The following is a 13,020-nucleotide window of genomic DNA, read 5'->3' on the forward strand; positions in this document are numbered from 1 at the left end:
TAAACACGTAAGTGGACTTGCAAACTGTTCTGGTTTCCTGCTTGTTGAATATTGAAGATCATGCTAAACACGTAAGAGGACTTGCAAACTGTTCTGGTTTCCTGCTTGTTGAATATTGAAGATCATGCTAAACACGTAAGTGGACTTGCAAACTGTTCTGGTTTCCTGCTTGTTGAATATTGAAGATCATGCTAAACACGTAAGTGGACTTTCAAACTGTTCTGGTTTCCTGCTTGTTGAATATTGAAGATCATGCTAAACACGTAAGAGGACTTGCAAACTGTTCTGGTTTCCTGCTTGTTGAATATTGAAGATCATGCTAAACACGTAAGTGGACTTGCAAACTGTTCTGGTTTCCTGCTTGTTGAATATTGAAGATCATGCTAAACACGTAAGTGGACTTGCAAACTGTTCTGGTTTCCTGCTTGTTGAATATTGAAGATCATGCTAAACACGTAAGAGGACTTGCAAACTGTTCTGGTTTCCTGCTTGTTGAATATTGAAGATCATGCTAAACACGTAAGTGGACTTGCAAACTGTTCTGGTTTCCTGCTTGTTGAATATTGAAGATCATGCTAAACACGTAAGTGGACTTTCAAACTGTTCTGGTTTCCTGCTTGTTGAATATTGAAGATCATGCTAAACACGTAAGAGGACTTGCAAACTGTTCTGGTTTCCTGCTTGTTGAATATTGAAGATCATGCTAAACACGTAAGTGGACTTGCAAACTGTTCTGGTTTCCTGCTTGTTGAATATTGAAGATCATGCTAAACACGTAAGTGGACTTGCAAACTGTTCTGGTTTCCTGCTTGTTGAATATTGAAGATCATGCTAAACACGTAAGTGGACTTGCAAACTGTTCTGGTTTCCTGCTTGTTGAATATTGAAAATCATGCTAAACACGTAAGTGGACTTGCAAACTGTTCTGGTTTCCTGCTTGTTGAATATTGAAGATCATGCTAAACACGTAAGTGGACTTGCAAACTGTTCTGGTATCCTGCTTGTTGAATATTGAAGATAACGCTAAACACGTAAGTGGACTTGCAAACTGTTCTGGTTTCCTGCTTGTTGAATATTGAAGATCATGCTTAACACGTAAGTGGACTTGCAAACTGTTCTGGTTTCCTGCTTGTTGAATATTGAAGATCATGCTAAACACGTAAGTGGACTTGCAAACTGTTCTGGTTTCCTGCTTGTTGAATATTGAAGATCATGCTCAACACGTAAGTGGACTTGCAAACTGTTCTGGTTTCCTGCTTGTTGAATATTGAAGATCATGCTAAACACGTAAGTGGACTTGCAAACTGTTCTGGTTTCCTGCTTGTTGAATATTGAAGATCATGCTAAACACGTTAAGTGGACTTGCAAACTGTTCTGATTTCCTGCTTGTTGAATATTGAAGATCATGCTAAACATGTAAGTGGACTTGCAAACTGTTCTGGTTTCCTGCTTGTTGAATATTGAAGATCATGCTAAACACGTAAGTGGACTTGCAAACTGTTCTGGTTTCCTGCTTGTTGAATATTGAAGATCATGCTAAACACGTAAGTGGACTTGCAAACTGTTCTGGTTTCCTGCTTGTTGAATATTGAAGATCATGCTAAACACGTAAGTGGACTTGCAAACTGTTCTGGTTTCCTGCTTGTTGAATATTGAAGATCATGCTTAACACGTAAGTGGACTTGCAAACTGTTCTGGTTTCCTGCTTGTTGAATATTGAAGATCATGCTAAACATGTAAGTGGACTTGCAAACTGTTCTGGTTTCCTGCTTGTTGAATATTGAAAATCATGCTAAACACGTAAGTGGACTTGCAAACTGTTCTGGTTTCCTGCTTGTTGAATATTGAAGATCATGCTAAACACGTAAGAGGACTTGCAAACTGTTCTGGTTTCCTGCTTGTTGAATATTGAAGATCATGCTAAACACGTAAGTGGACTTGCAAACTGTTCTGGTTTCCTGCTTGTTGAATATTGAAGATCATGCTAAACACGTAAGTGGACTTTCAAACTGTTCTGGTTTCCTGCTTGTTGAATATTGAAGATCATGCTAAACACGTAAGAGGACTTGCAAACTGTTCTGGTTTCCTGCTTGTTGAATATTGAAGATCATGCTAAACACGTAAGTGGACTTGCAAACTGTTCTGGTTTCCTGCTTGTTGAATATTGAAGATCATGCTAAACACGTAAGTGGACTTGCAAACTGTTCTGGTTTCCTGCTTGTTGAATATTGAAGATCATGCTAAACACGTAAGAGGACTTGCAAACTGTTCTGGTTTCCTGCTTGTTGAATATTGAAGATCATGCTAAACACGTAAGTGGACTTGCAAACTGTTCTGGTTTCCTGCTTGTTGAATATTGAAGATCATGCTAAACACGTAAGTGGACTTTCAAACTGTTCTGGTTTCCTGCTTGTTGAATATTGAAGATCATGCTAAACACGTAAGAGGACTTGCAAACTGTTCTGGTTTCCTGCTTGTTGAATATTGAAGATCATGCTAAACACGTAAGTGGACTTGCAAACTGTTCTGGTTTCCTGCTTGTTGAATATTGAAGATCATGCTAAACACGTAAGTGGACTTGCAAACTGTTCTGGTTTCCTGCTTGTTGAATAATGAAGATCATGCTTAACACGTAAGTGGACTTTCAAACTGTTCTGGTTTCCTGCTTGTTGAATATTGAAGATCATGCTAAACACGTAAGTGGACTTGCAAACTGTTCTGGTTTCCTGCTTGTTGAATATTGAAAATCATGCTAAACACGTAAGTGGACTTGCAAACTGTTCTGGTTTCCTGCTTGTTGAATATTGAAGATCATGCTAAACACGTAAGTGGACTTGCAAACTGTTCTGGTATCCTGCTTGTTGAATATTGAAGATAACGCTAAACACGTAAGTGGACTTGCAAACTGTTCTGGTTTCCTGCTTGTTGAATATTGAAGATCATGCTTAACACGTAAGTGGACTTGCAAACTGTTCTGGTTTCCTGCTTGTTGAATATTGAAGATCATGCTAAACACGTAAGTGGACTTGCAAACTGTTCTGGTTTCCTGCTTGTTGAATATTGAAGATCATGCTCAACACGTAAGTGGACTTGCAAACTGTTCTGGTTTCCTGCTTGTTGAATATTGAAGATCATGCTAAACACGTAAGTGGACTTGCAAACTGTTCTGGTTTCCTGCTTGTTGAATATTGAAGATCATGCTAAACACGTTAAGTGGACTTGCAAACTGTTCTGATTTCCTGCTTGTTGAATATTGAAGATCATGCTAAACATGTAAGTGGACTTGCAAACTGTTCTGGTTTCCTGCTTGTTGAATATTGAAGATCATGCTAAACACGTAAGTGGACTTGCAAACTGTTCTGGTTTCCTGCTTGTTGAATATTGAAGATCATGCTAAACACGTAAGTGGACTTGCAAACTGTTCTGGTTTCCTGCTTGTTGAATATTGAAGATCATGCTAAACACGTAAGTGGACTTGCAAACTGTTCTGGTTTCCTGCTTGTTGAATATTGAAGATCATGCTTAACACGTAAGTGGACTTGCAAACTGTTCTGGTTTCCTGCTTGTTGAATATTGAAGATCATGCTAAACATGTAAGTGGACTTGCAAACTGTTCTGGTTTCCTGCTTGTTGAATATTGAAAATCATGCTAAACACGTAAGTGGACTTGCAAACTGTTCTGGTTTCCTGCTTGTTGAATATTGAAGATCATGCTAAACACGTAAGTGGACTTGCAAACTGTTCTGGTTTCCTGCTTGTTGAATATTGAAGATCATGCTAAACACGTAAGTGGACTTGCAAACTGTTCTGGTTTCCTGCATGTTGAATATACTCAATTTCACTTTGCTTCAGCGCGGGGAAGGGTAAAATGCTGTTAGATGTGTTTATAGATTTAATCATTCATCTAAGGATGTAATTCTGAAAATGTGTTTTTAAAATTTGTTGTAATTTTTTATTGAAATACTGAACTTGACCTTATTGGTGTATGCAGTACCATTAATTGCATGAATAAATAATTGATGGGATTCCATTATTTCTTCCAATGCAAATTATACAAATTATAATAGAAATTCAGTATTTATATATATTTGGATATATCAAGTACCCTTTTTTGTAAGAAAAAAGTTTGTAGAAACCTCCTAACACTTTTAACAACTTGTATATAACTGTGTTCAGTCTGTATTTCTTCAATGAGGATTTTGGAATTTTGATCGGATTAAAAGGTGAGTTATCGAACCAAAACTAATAGCCGAGTCTTGCTAAATGACATCGAAAATGGGGCTTAATGCATATGCTAGTCGGGGACGACACTTTTTGCCTTCACTGGAATTTTGTGTAGACGGACCTCTTTTAAATAAAAAATTCATTAACCCTTTCAGTGCGGGAACCGAATTTTGAAGGCCTGTGCAAACAGTTTGGATCCAGATGAGAAGCCACAGAACGTGGCGTCTCATCAGGATCCAAACTGTTTGCTATTCTGATAGTATTCTTTGAAAAAAATCGAAGAAAATGCTAATTTTTGAAATTTAGCAGACAACATTTTAGCAGACGACAAATTTCCCAGCATGCAAAGGGTTAAAGTGGGTAGCGTCGTGCCTGATTAGCCTATGTGGGTAGTGTAGTCCTTGATTAGCCTATGTGGGGAGTGTCGTCCCTGATAAGCCTGGTAGTGTCGTCCCTGATTAGCCTGGTAGTGTCGTCCCTGATAAGCCTGGTAGTGTCGTCCCTGATTAGCCTATGCGGACTTGAAGGCTTATCTTAGATGACACTTTATTAACATGAACTAAAACCTTTTTCGTTTTGTCCGTATGTACGACAGTGCTGAAGAGGTGCAGGCTATCGTGAGTGGGAAGTTGGCCCTCAAATACTCGGGTCCCGCTGTGGAAGCCATGAAGTCCATCGCCACGGCCAGTCACAAACGCTCTCTCGCAGACTTTCAGAAGGTCTTAACCAATATGATGTTTTATGTATCTTTTCTTGCTCACAGTCTTTTTATGCTATCGGCGTTTAGATCTTCAATAAGACTTAAAAGTCTCTAGAGCTTGTGTATCTTATTGTCTTTCACTGAGTCACAAATCTCAGCTGTTGAGGAAAAATATGCAAAATAATGAATATTGGAAATAATTTTTTTGACACAAGGTTGTCAATATGTTATGACCTGCAGAAAAACAATCTAATACAAATGATAAATAACTATCAAATGACAGAACAGAGCTGAGCAATAACGTTTCGGCGGGACAGAAAAAACAAAAAACACCTGTGTCTTTCCAGTGCCAAATAATTGGCCAACTTACGTTGAGATTTCCAATTATTTGCCTTCATTAAATCAACCTTTTCTTTTAAACTCAACTCTTCCCGTTTTCGTTTATCCATTTTGAATAACGATATGGCATACAGGTCAGTTTTTATATACATTGAGAACAAAATGGTGAACAAAAAACTTCTTACTCAATTAACCTAACTTAATGATTGGCTGTCTTTAATTTTAAGCGTGTACCAATTGTCAATTTACACTGTTACACATCCATCATATTAGGTAATTATCAATCAAGGGTTTAAAATTAAAACAAGGGATGAAAATTCAACACCTCACAGTTAATGCAAATTCCGTTCTCGTTTATTAGGTCATAATGGCTGCGTACACAAACCTGATTAAACCACAACTGCAGTCAAGTAAGATTTGAAAGTTACTGATTGTTTGGCAGGTGTTAATTAAAAGCAATATCATTGATTGGTGCTGATTAAAGTGGTGGTTATAGCAGTTAAGGGTTTGGATGGATCAGTGAGTGTAATGACCATTTAAGTATAGAAGGAAAAATTCTGGGTAGCGAGTTGGTCCTGATGACGGGGTGGTCAATAGAGAGTTTTTACTGTATATGTGAGAGGGATGGTGAATTATTCACCATTTATCACTCAGATACGCAGTTTTGCGTGTTTGTAGTCTGTTATAAAATCAAAATTTAATAAAAGACCTTTTTAACTAGATTCAAATTAAAAAGGCTTCATGTTAAACCCTAAGATAGTGATGAGCAGCAAACAGTATAAAACCATAAAACCTGAACAGACTATTCTGGCTGTACGCTTGTTAAATTTAGGCATTTTCACTTTGCTTCTTAGTGGGCAATGGTTAACTCTGAGACTTGCAATTACTTACCCAGAGCTGTTCAAAGTAAATGTTTGAATTTGTTTGACATTCATTCTTTTTTTTCTAAAACTTTAAATACATATGCATGTATTAACCATATTACTGTAGAACCCCTACTGAATTTGTTTTGCATCAGGTCAAAATTGGTTAGTTATTCTTTGATAATGACACGTCTTTTTCACCACCCACTTATTAAGAATTAATTATTAAATGAGGGTAGTTGACCAAATAGTGCCGTTTACTTTTATACTTTGGAGCAAAAGTCTTGATATTTAAATTAATGTTCTCCATGTTTGATCATCCCAAAGAGAATCGTGTTATGGTAACCTTTTTTTGTAAAACACCTTCATGACCTAGGCTGAGAATGCCAAATGAGCCCCACTTTGAGAAAACTGGATTTGATGGTAAAGTAGGTAAAGTATTGTTCTTGATTAGCCTGCATGGACTGCTAATCTGGGACAACACTCCTTGCACATGCAAGTTTTTTGTTTTTGTTTTAAATATGCATGTTATTTATTGTTATTATTGTAAATGTCGGTTAATAGCTTTTCATAGCTAATGTTTCTTTGTTACACATGTACCGACTTAAAATAAAATTTGATTTGATTTGATTTATGCAGTATACCCAATTTTCTCAGAAAGAAGCTCATACAGAAAAGAAGTTGTGCATTCAATATATGGGCCGTGCTGTGTGAAAAAGGGGGTTTAATGCATGTGCGTAAATTGTTGTCCCAGATTAGCCTGTGCAGTTTGCGCACCCAAATCAGTGACAACACTAAGCTTTTATGGTATTTTTCGTTTAAATAGTCACTTCTTAGCAAAAATCTAATTAAGACTGAGTGTTGTCCCTGATAAGCCTGTGCAGACACAGGCTCATCTGGGATGACACTTTATGCACATGCATTTAACCCCTTTTTCACAAATCACGGCCCATATATATATATATATTCCAATATCAGACGCTGGCCCAGTACAAAGGACAGCTGGAGGATGACCCCATCGTGTCGGCCCACCTCAAGACCCTGTATGACAACCTGCTAGAGCAGAACCTGTGCAGGATCATTGAGCCTTTCTCCAAGGTTCAGGTAGGACTTGGCTCGGTCCATGGTTTATTTAATGGCCCTTTGATAGGAGGAATTTTTTAATCATTTGGTCCAGTTGTCCGTGAACGTTTATGGAGCTTAAGCGACTGAATTTAAACCTAAAATATATCATTATCATAAAGTGCAGCTGTTCAAGACACTATTTCATTTATCAACTCATAAATGAGTGATCTGCCCTTGAACATGGCTTTCATAATGATTGGGGGTATGAGTAATTTTAACTGTTTGAGACAAATCTTTAGTATGTCAGATTTAAATATGTTAAGTTGAGCTTATAGAATAAAACTTCTAAGGCTTTGCCAAGACACTCAAGTCTGCCCCAAGGGTAGATCCAGTACTTGGTGTCTTGAACACAATTTAAGAGGAGTCTTCTAGAGTTGGAATCAACCTGGCAATTATTGCTTGCTTTGACTAGTGACACTTTGAACATGTATTCAAGTCTAGTAACACTTTGAACATGTATTAAAGTCTAGTAACACTTTGAACATGTATTCAAGTCTAGTAACACTTTGAACATGTATTCAAGTCTAGTAACACTTTGAACATGTATTCAAGTCTAGTAACACTTTGAACATGTATTCAAGTCTAGTAACACTTTGAACATGTATTCAAGTCTAGTAACACTTTGAACATGTATTCAAGTCTAGTAACACTTTGAACATGTATTCAAGTCTAGTAACACTTTGAACATGTATTCAAGTCTAGTAACACTTTGAACATGTATTCAAGTCTAGTAACACTTTGAACATGTATTCAAGTCTAGTAACACTTTGAACATGTATTCAAGTCTAGTAACACTTTGAACATGTATTCAAGTCTAGTAACACTTTGAACATGTATTCAAGTCTAGTAACACTTTGAACATGTATTCAAGTCTAGTAACACTTTGAACATGTATTCAAGTCTACCCAAGCTTGCTAAAATGGTAGAGTTCTTAAATATGAAACAAGTTTTTATTGTTTTTAATTTATCAAAAATCAACACACTGCAGCATGCTCCTTGGCATACAATGTAGATATGCTCCTTTGAAACACATTTATACACATGTAGTTGAAAACATGGCATTAACGTACAGGACTAGAATTGCATTTCAAATTAATTTGATGATAATTAACATTTGGTTGAAATGTATATTCTCAGCTCCCTTTTATCAATACTTGAATGCCTTACTTGTATGCACTATGTTGTAAGTACTTTGCTTTTACTGTTTTAATAGGTGCAGCACATTGCCAATCTGATCAAATTGCCAACGGTAAGTAGTCCTATAATTTTTCTGTAAATTGTAAGCACAATCACACTTCACTTACATGTGTGAAACAGATATCTGATACTGAAATATCACTGTGTCTATGACTGGATATTAGTACACATATCTTTGATGTAATTGTACAATTGTGTAAAAAATGAATTTCCGATTATTTGGTGAAAGTTGGATTATTAAACTGAAAATAATTTGCTTTTAAAGAAGTATGTTTTACAATCGTTTTTTATTTATAAAAGCCAACAAAACTTTTAAAGAAGTATGTTTTACAATCATTTTTATTTATAAAAGCCAACAAAACAACAACAACCAAGTGACATTTTTTGTTTTTTTTAATGAAAATATGTAGTTGTTTTAACCATTCATCTCAAAACTTCATTTTATTCAAAAAAAAAAAAATTGAAAATAAATAAATCAGGTAAACAAATAATAATGAGCCACATTTTGGGAATACAGAGCTTTATTCATATGCATAAAGTGTCATCCTAGATCAGCCTGCGCTGTCTACACAGGCTAATCGGGGACGACACTTTCTGCCTTTATGGTATTGTTTTTTTTAAGAAATTTGCTTCTTAGCAAAAATCCAGTCTTGACGGTGTCATCCCTGATTAGCCTGTGCAAACTGTACAATACTTTATGCATATGCATTTAGCTGGTTTTCCTAGAGCGCGGTTTAATTGTTTCACACGCATGTCTCTGGAACATTTCAGGCCAATGTAGAGAAGAAGTTGTCCCAGATGATTCTAGACAGGAAATTCCATGGTAAGCACCAGCTAGCACATGGTCTTAAAGGCACTTTGTTGACTTCCACTGCAAGCTGAAGCTTGTTTCGATCTTATTGATATTCTGTCGGCTTTCTAGTCCCTGATAGTCGGACTACACAGGCTAATCTGGGACGACACTTGACGCACATGCATTATGGCTAGTTTGCTCAGAACACAACTCATTTTGACAAAAATTGTAGTTGCTATGTTAACACAAATATAAAAACGCCTTATAGGGAAAATGCATGTTATTATGGTTCTTTTGTAAGACCAAAATTGTGATTCCTATTGTTACAGAAACTAGAATCTTGATTCTGCCATAGGATAAGGAGTCTTGTGTTATGCCTGTTTTTAAGCTCTTTTGAAACGGTTTTGTTGCACGACTCTTTCGGGATAACTTACACAAGCTTAACTTATCTGAGCACGGTGTTGTATATCCATTGTATTTTGTGCATTGTCAACATTAAGCTTGTTAGCACTCAACAGGAAAAATTATTTCCAATATTCTTGAAACTTGGTCAGACTGTTGGTTCTAATAATTTATATCTTGGTCGTGTTGGAAACTTGGCCAATTGAAGTAAAAAACTAGCTCACTAGTTTAGCACAAATTAAAGAAAAACTCTAAGTAGGTCACAATTTTAGTCAAATCTTCCAGAAACTTGGTCAGAACATCTGTTTCAATAATATCTCGACCAAAGTCGAAAAATGGGTTCAGTCTGTGATAACATGGTCTTCAATGGGTGGGGCAGTTCTCCTTATATGGCGATAGTTAAACCTTGTTAACACCTTTTCGTTTAATCACCATAAAATTTGCTCAGATGATTTTTTCAAATTATATCTGGGTAGAGTTCAAATTGGTTTCAGTCTGTTGAAAAACATGGCTGCCAGGTGGGTGTGGAAGTTTTAATCATATGGCTATATTGAAACTTAGTTAACTCTCTTGAAGATATTTTGAGGATATCTTGAAAATCACTACTTAAGAGCAACTGGCCATTCCATAAGAAAGCAAGTTACACGTACTCATGCAATTTTTCTATGGCACTGGTATGCACTCATCTGCAGAGTGATGTAAATGACTTAATAGATATGGTGTATATCTAGCAACAATAGATATGGTGTATATCTAGCAACCGGAAGAGCTCAAGGTTTAGATCCACACTGTGGGACCATTCTTTAGATCTTTCACCAAGTACTGGTTCTACACAGGGAAACGGACTCGAGAGCATTTCTATAAGTGTTAGGCTGTCAATCCAATAAAGCTTAAATAAATACTTTTAAACTTTTAATTATTTTTTTTTGTTGCACAGGTATTTTGGACCAAGGTACAGGGGTGCTAGTTGTGTTTGATGAGACCAACTCCGACAAGACATATGAGAACGCACTGGACACCATACATGATATGGGCAAGGTGGTGGACGCCCTGTACAACAAGGCCAAGAAGTTGTCCTAAACCTGTGAGATGTTCTAGGGGGACGTTTTGGAAGAGATATATGTCTGTAAACATAATGCATTGCATGATTGTAAATATGACATGGTTTCATAGTTTCAGCTGCTAGTAAGGTTCAAGACTATAATTAAACTTATTAAACAAAATATATATTACTTACATTTGTGATAAAGATGTGTACTGATTCTACTTGGGTTTCAGAAGATTTGATTTCATATAAACATTTGTGTGTATTAATAGAAAACAAAGAACTGCATAATAATTCTAAAAAGAATGCTGTTTACATTTACTGTTTACATGTTGTAGTAATGTCAGTTGCATTTCTAAATGAAGGTAATGTTTATTTGTTTGCTTATTTAAATACAATTTAAAAAAATAGTTCTTGTGTTAAGCTTTTTTTAAAGAGTACTGAAAGGGTAACAGAGCTTTTAATCCACAACAAAATAGTTGACACATGCTCATATGATTATTAATAAATATTATTAATATGATAATTACATAACAAAGCTGTCATTGAGTGAAATGTACTTTTAAAAGGAGATATTAATTATTTATTTTTTTCTATTTATACGTATACAAAGATGACGCCATACTTGTATCAAGTTTTGGGCTTGTTATTCTCTAAACCTGAGTCTGACCCATACCCTGTTTGATAGTTACGTTGGACATTTGATACAAAAATGGTATTTACCTGGCTAAACAAGAATGTTACCGTATAATTCCACCTTACAACATATTTACAAATATAGACTTATGATTGGTCAACGGAAGTGTTATTCTTGATTGATATAAAATGTATTGGTACTTTGGTATGTACCTGGCACTACTATGAAATTGGAGGACCATATAACACATTTACCTTCATCATACAAATACTTGGGTCTTGAAATGATTTCTGAAGTCACCCAAGTTTTCAAACACAGATCTGAGTTGTTTCATTCATTATTTGAAGAGGTTATTGAAACAACAGAGTCAGCATCGTTCTACACAATTACTTATCTACTGTAAATAAATCATGGACATCCATAACAATAAAACATTTGGGCCTTGCTCTTGGAAAACAGGGCTTAATGCATGTGCGTAACGTGCCGTCCCAGATTAGCCTGTGCTGTCAGCAAAGGCTGATCAAGGGCAACACTTTCGGCCTGGAAAGGAACTTTGTTTAGAAGAGACCTTCTTAACCCTTTCAGTGCGGGAACAGAATTTTGAAGGCCTTTGCAAACAGTTTGGATCCAGATGAGACGCCACAGAACGTGGCGTCTCATCAGGATCCAAACTGTTTGCTATTCTGATAGTATTCTTTGAAAAAAATCGAATAAAATGCTAATTTTAGAAATTCAGCAGACGAGATTTTAGCAGACGACAAATTTCCCATCATGCAAAGGGTTAAACACTCTCCCACTAAGAAGTGAAAATGGCTATGTGCAAACAGCATAAAACCAGAACAGCCTTCAAGAAACTCGCAGTCTGTTCAGGTTTTATGCTGTTTCTGCTCATCAGTATCTAAGGGTTGGAAATGAAGCCTTTAAAACTTGAATCTAGTAAGAAAGGTCTTTAATTAATTTTAACTTTTTAAAGGACTACAAATGCGTCAAAATACGTATCTTAGTGGTAAATGGTTAAACAAAAATGACAGAAAAGCGGAGATGCCATCCCTGATTAGACTGGGACAACTCTTTTCGCCTTTCAGTGCAGGAACCGAATTTTGAAGGCCTTTGCAAACAGTTTGGATCCAGATGAGACGCCACAGAACGTGGCGTCTCATCAGGATCCAAACTGTTTGCTATTCTGATAGTATTCTTTGAAAAAAATCGAAGAAAATGCTAATTTTAGAAATTCAGCAGACGACATTTTAGCAGACGACAAATTTCCCAGCATGCAAAGGGTTAAGCATATGCATTAGGCCGTTGTTCCAAGAATGAGGCTTATTGACAAATATCAACAGGCATATACTTATATTTTCATATATAACAGTTGAGGAATAACATTTAACAAGAAATAACTGATACAACTACATGACAACTATTTATATCATAACATAAGTCAGATACACCATTCATGAATATGTAAGATATTAAATGTAAAGGTACATGAACATGTCAACATTTGTTATATGAATGATACGTAGAATGATACACACACACAATTGAGCTAAGATCCATTTTGAGCTATGAATGAATGCTATTTGTCAAGAACGGTTTTCTATTTAGCGCAATGCAAACATGATTCACAAGTGCGCTGTGAAACTGTTCATATAAACATGTGTAATTACACACACAAAGGACAAATTGAGAGTACTA

At 36.1% G+C, this 13,020-nt stretch overlaps 1 protein-coding gene across 6 annotated transcripts in view; it reads left to right on the forward strand.

The window, feature by feature from the left end:
• LOC127857124 (26S proteasome non-ATPase regulatory subunit 11-like) overlaps positions 1-13,020 on the forward strand; it is a 50,790-nt gene that overhangs the window by 23,654 nt on the left and 14,116 nt on the right. For 5 of the 6 annotated variants that reach the window (XM_052393484.1, XM_052393485.1, XM_052393486.1 and 2 more), the window contains 5 exons: positions 4,820-4,943; positions 7,105-7,230; positions 8,465-8,500; positions 9,220-9,271; positions 10,581-11,098. In XM_052393484.1, coding sequence (XP_052249444.1) covers positions 4,820-4,943; positions 7,105-7,230; positions 8,465-8,500; positions 9,220-9,271; positions 10,581-10,723 — 481 coding nt within the window. In that variant the 3' untranslated portion in view covers positions 10,724-11,098. Of the gene's footprint in view, positions 1-4,819; positions 4,944-7,104; positions 7,231-8,464; positions 8,501-9,219; positions 9,272-10,580; positions 11,099-13,020 lie in introns of those variants that run through there. The other variant, XR_008038346.1, reaches the window with a different exon arrangement.

Source organism: Dreissena polymorpha, chromosome 14, assembly GCF_020536995.1.
Source record: "Dreissena polymorpha isolate Duluth1 chromosome 14, UMN_Dpol_1.0, whole genome shotgun sequence".
Classification (NCBI taxonomy): Eukaryota; Metazoa; Mollusca; class Bivalvia; order Myida; family Dreissenidae; genus Dreissena; species Dreissena polymorpha.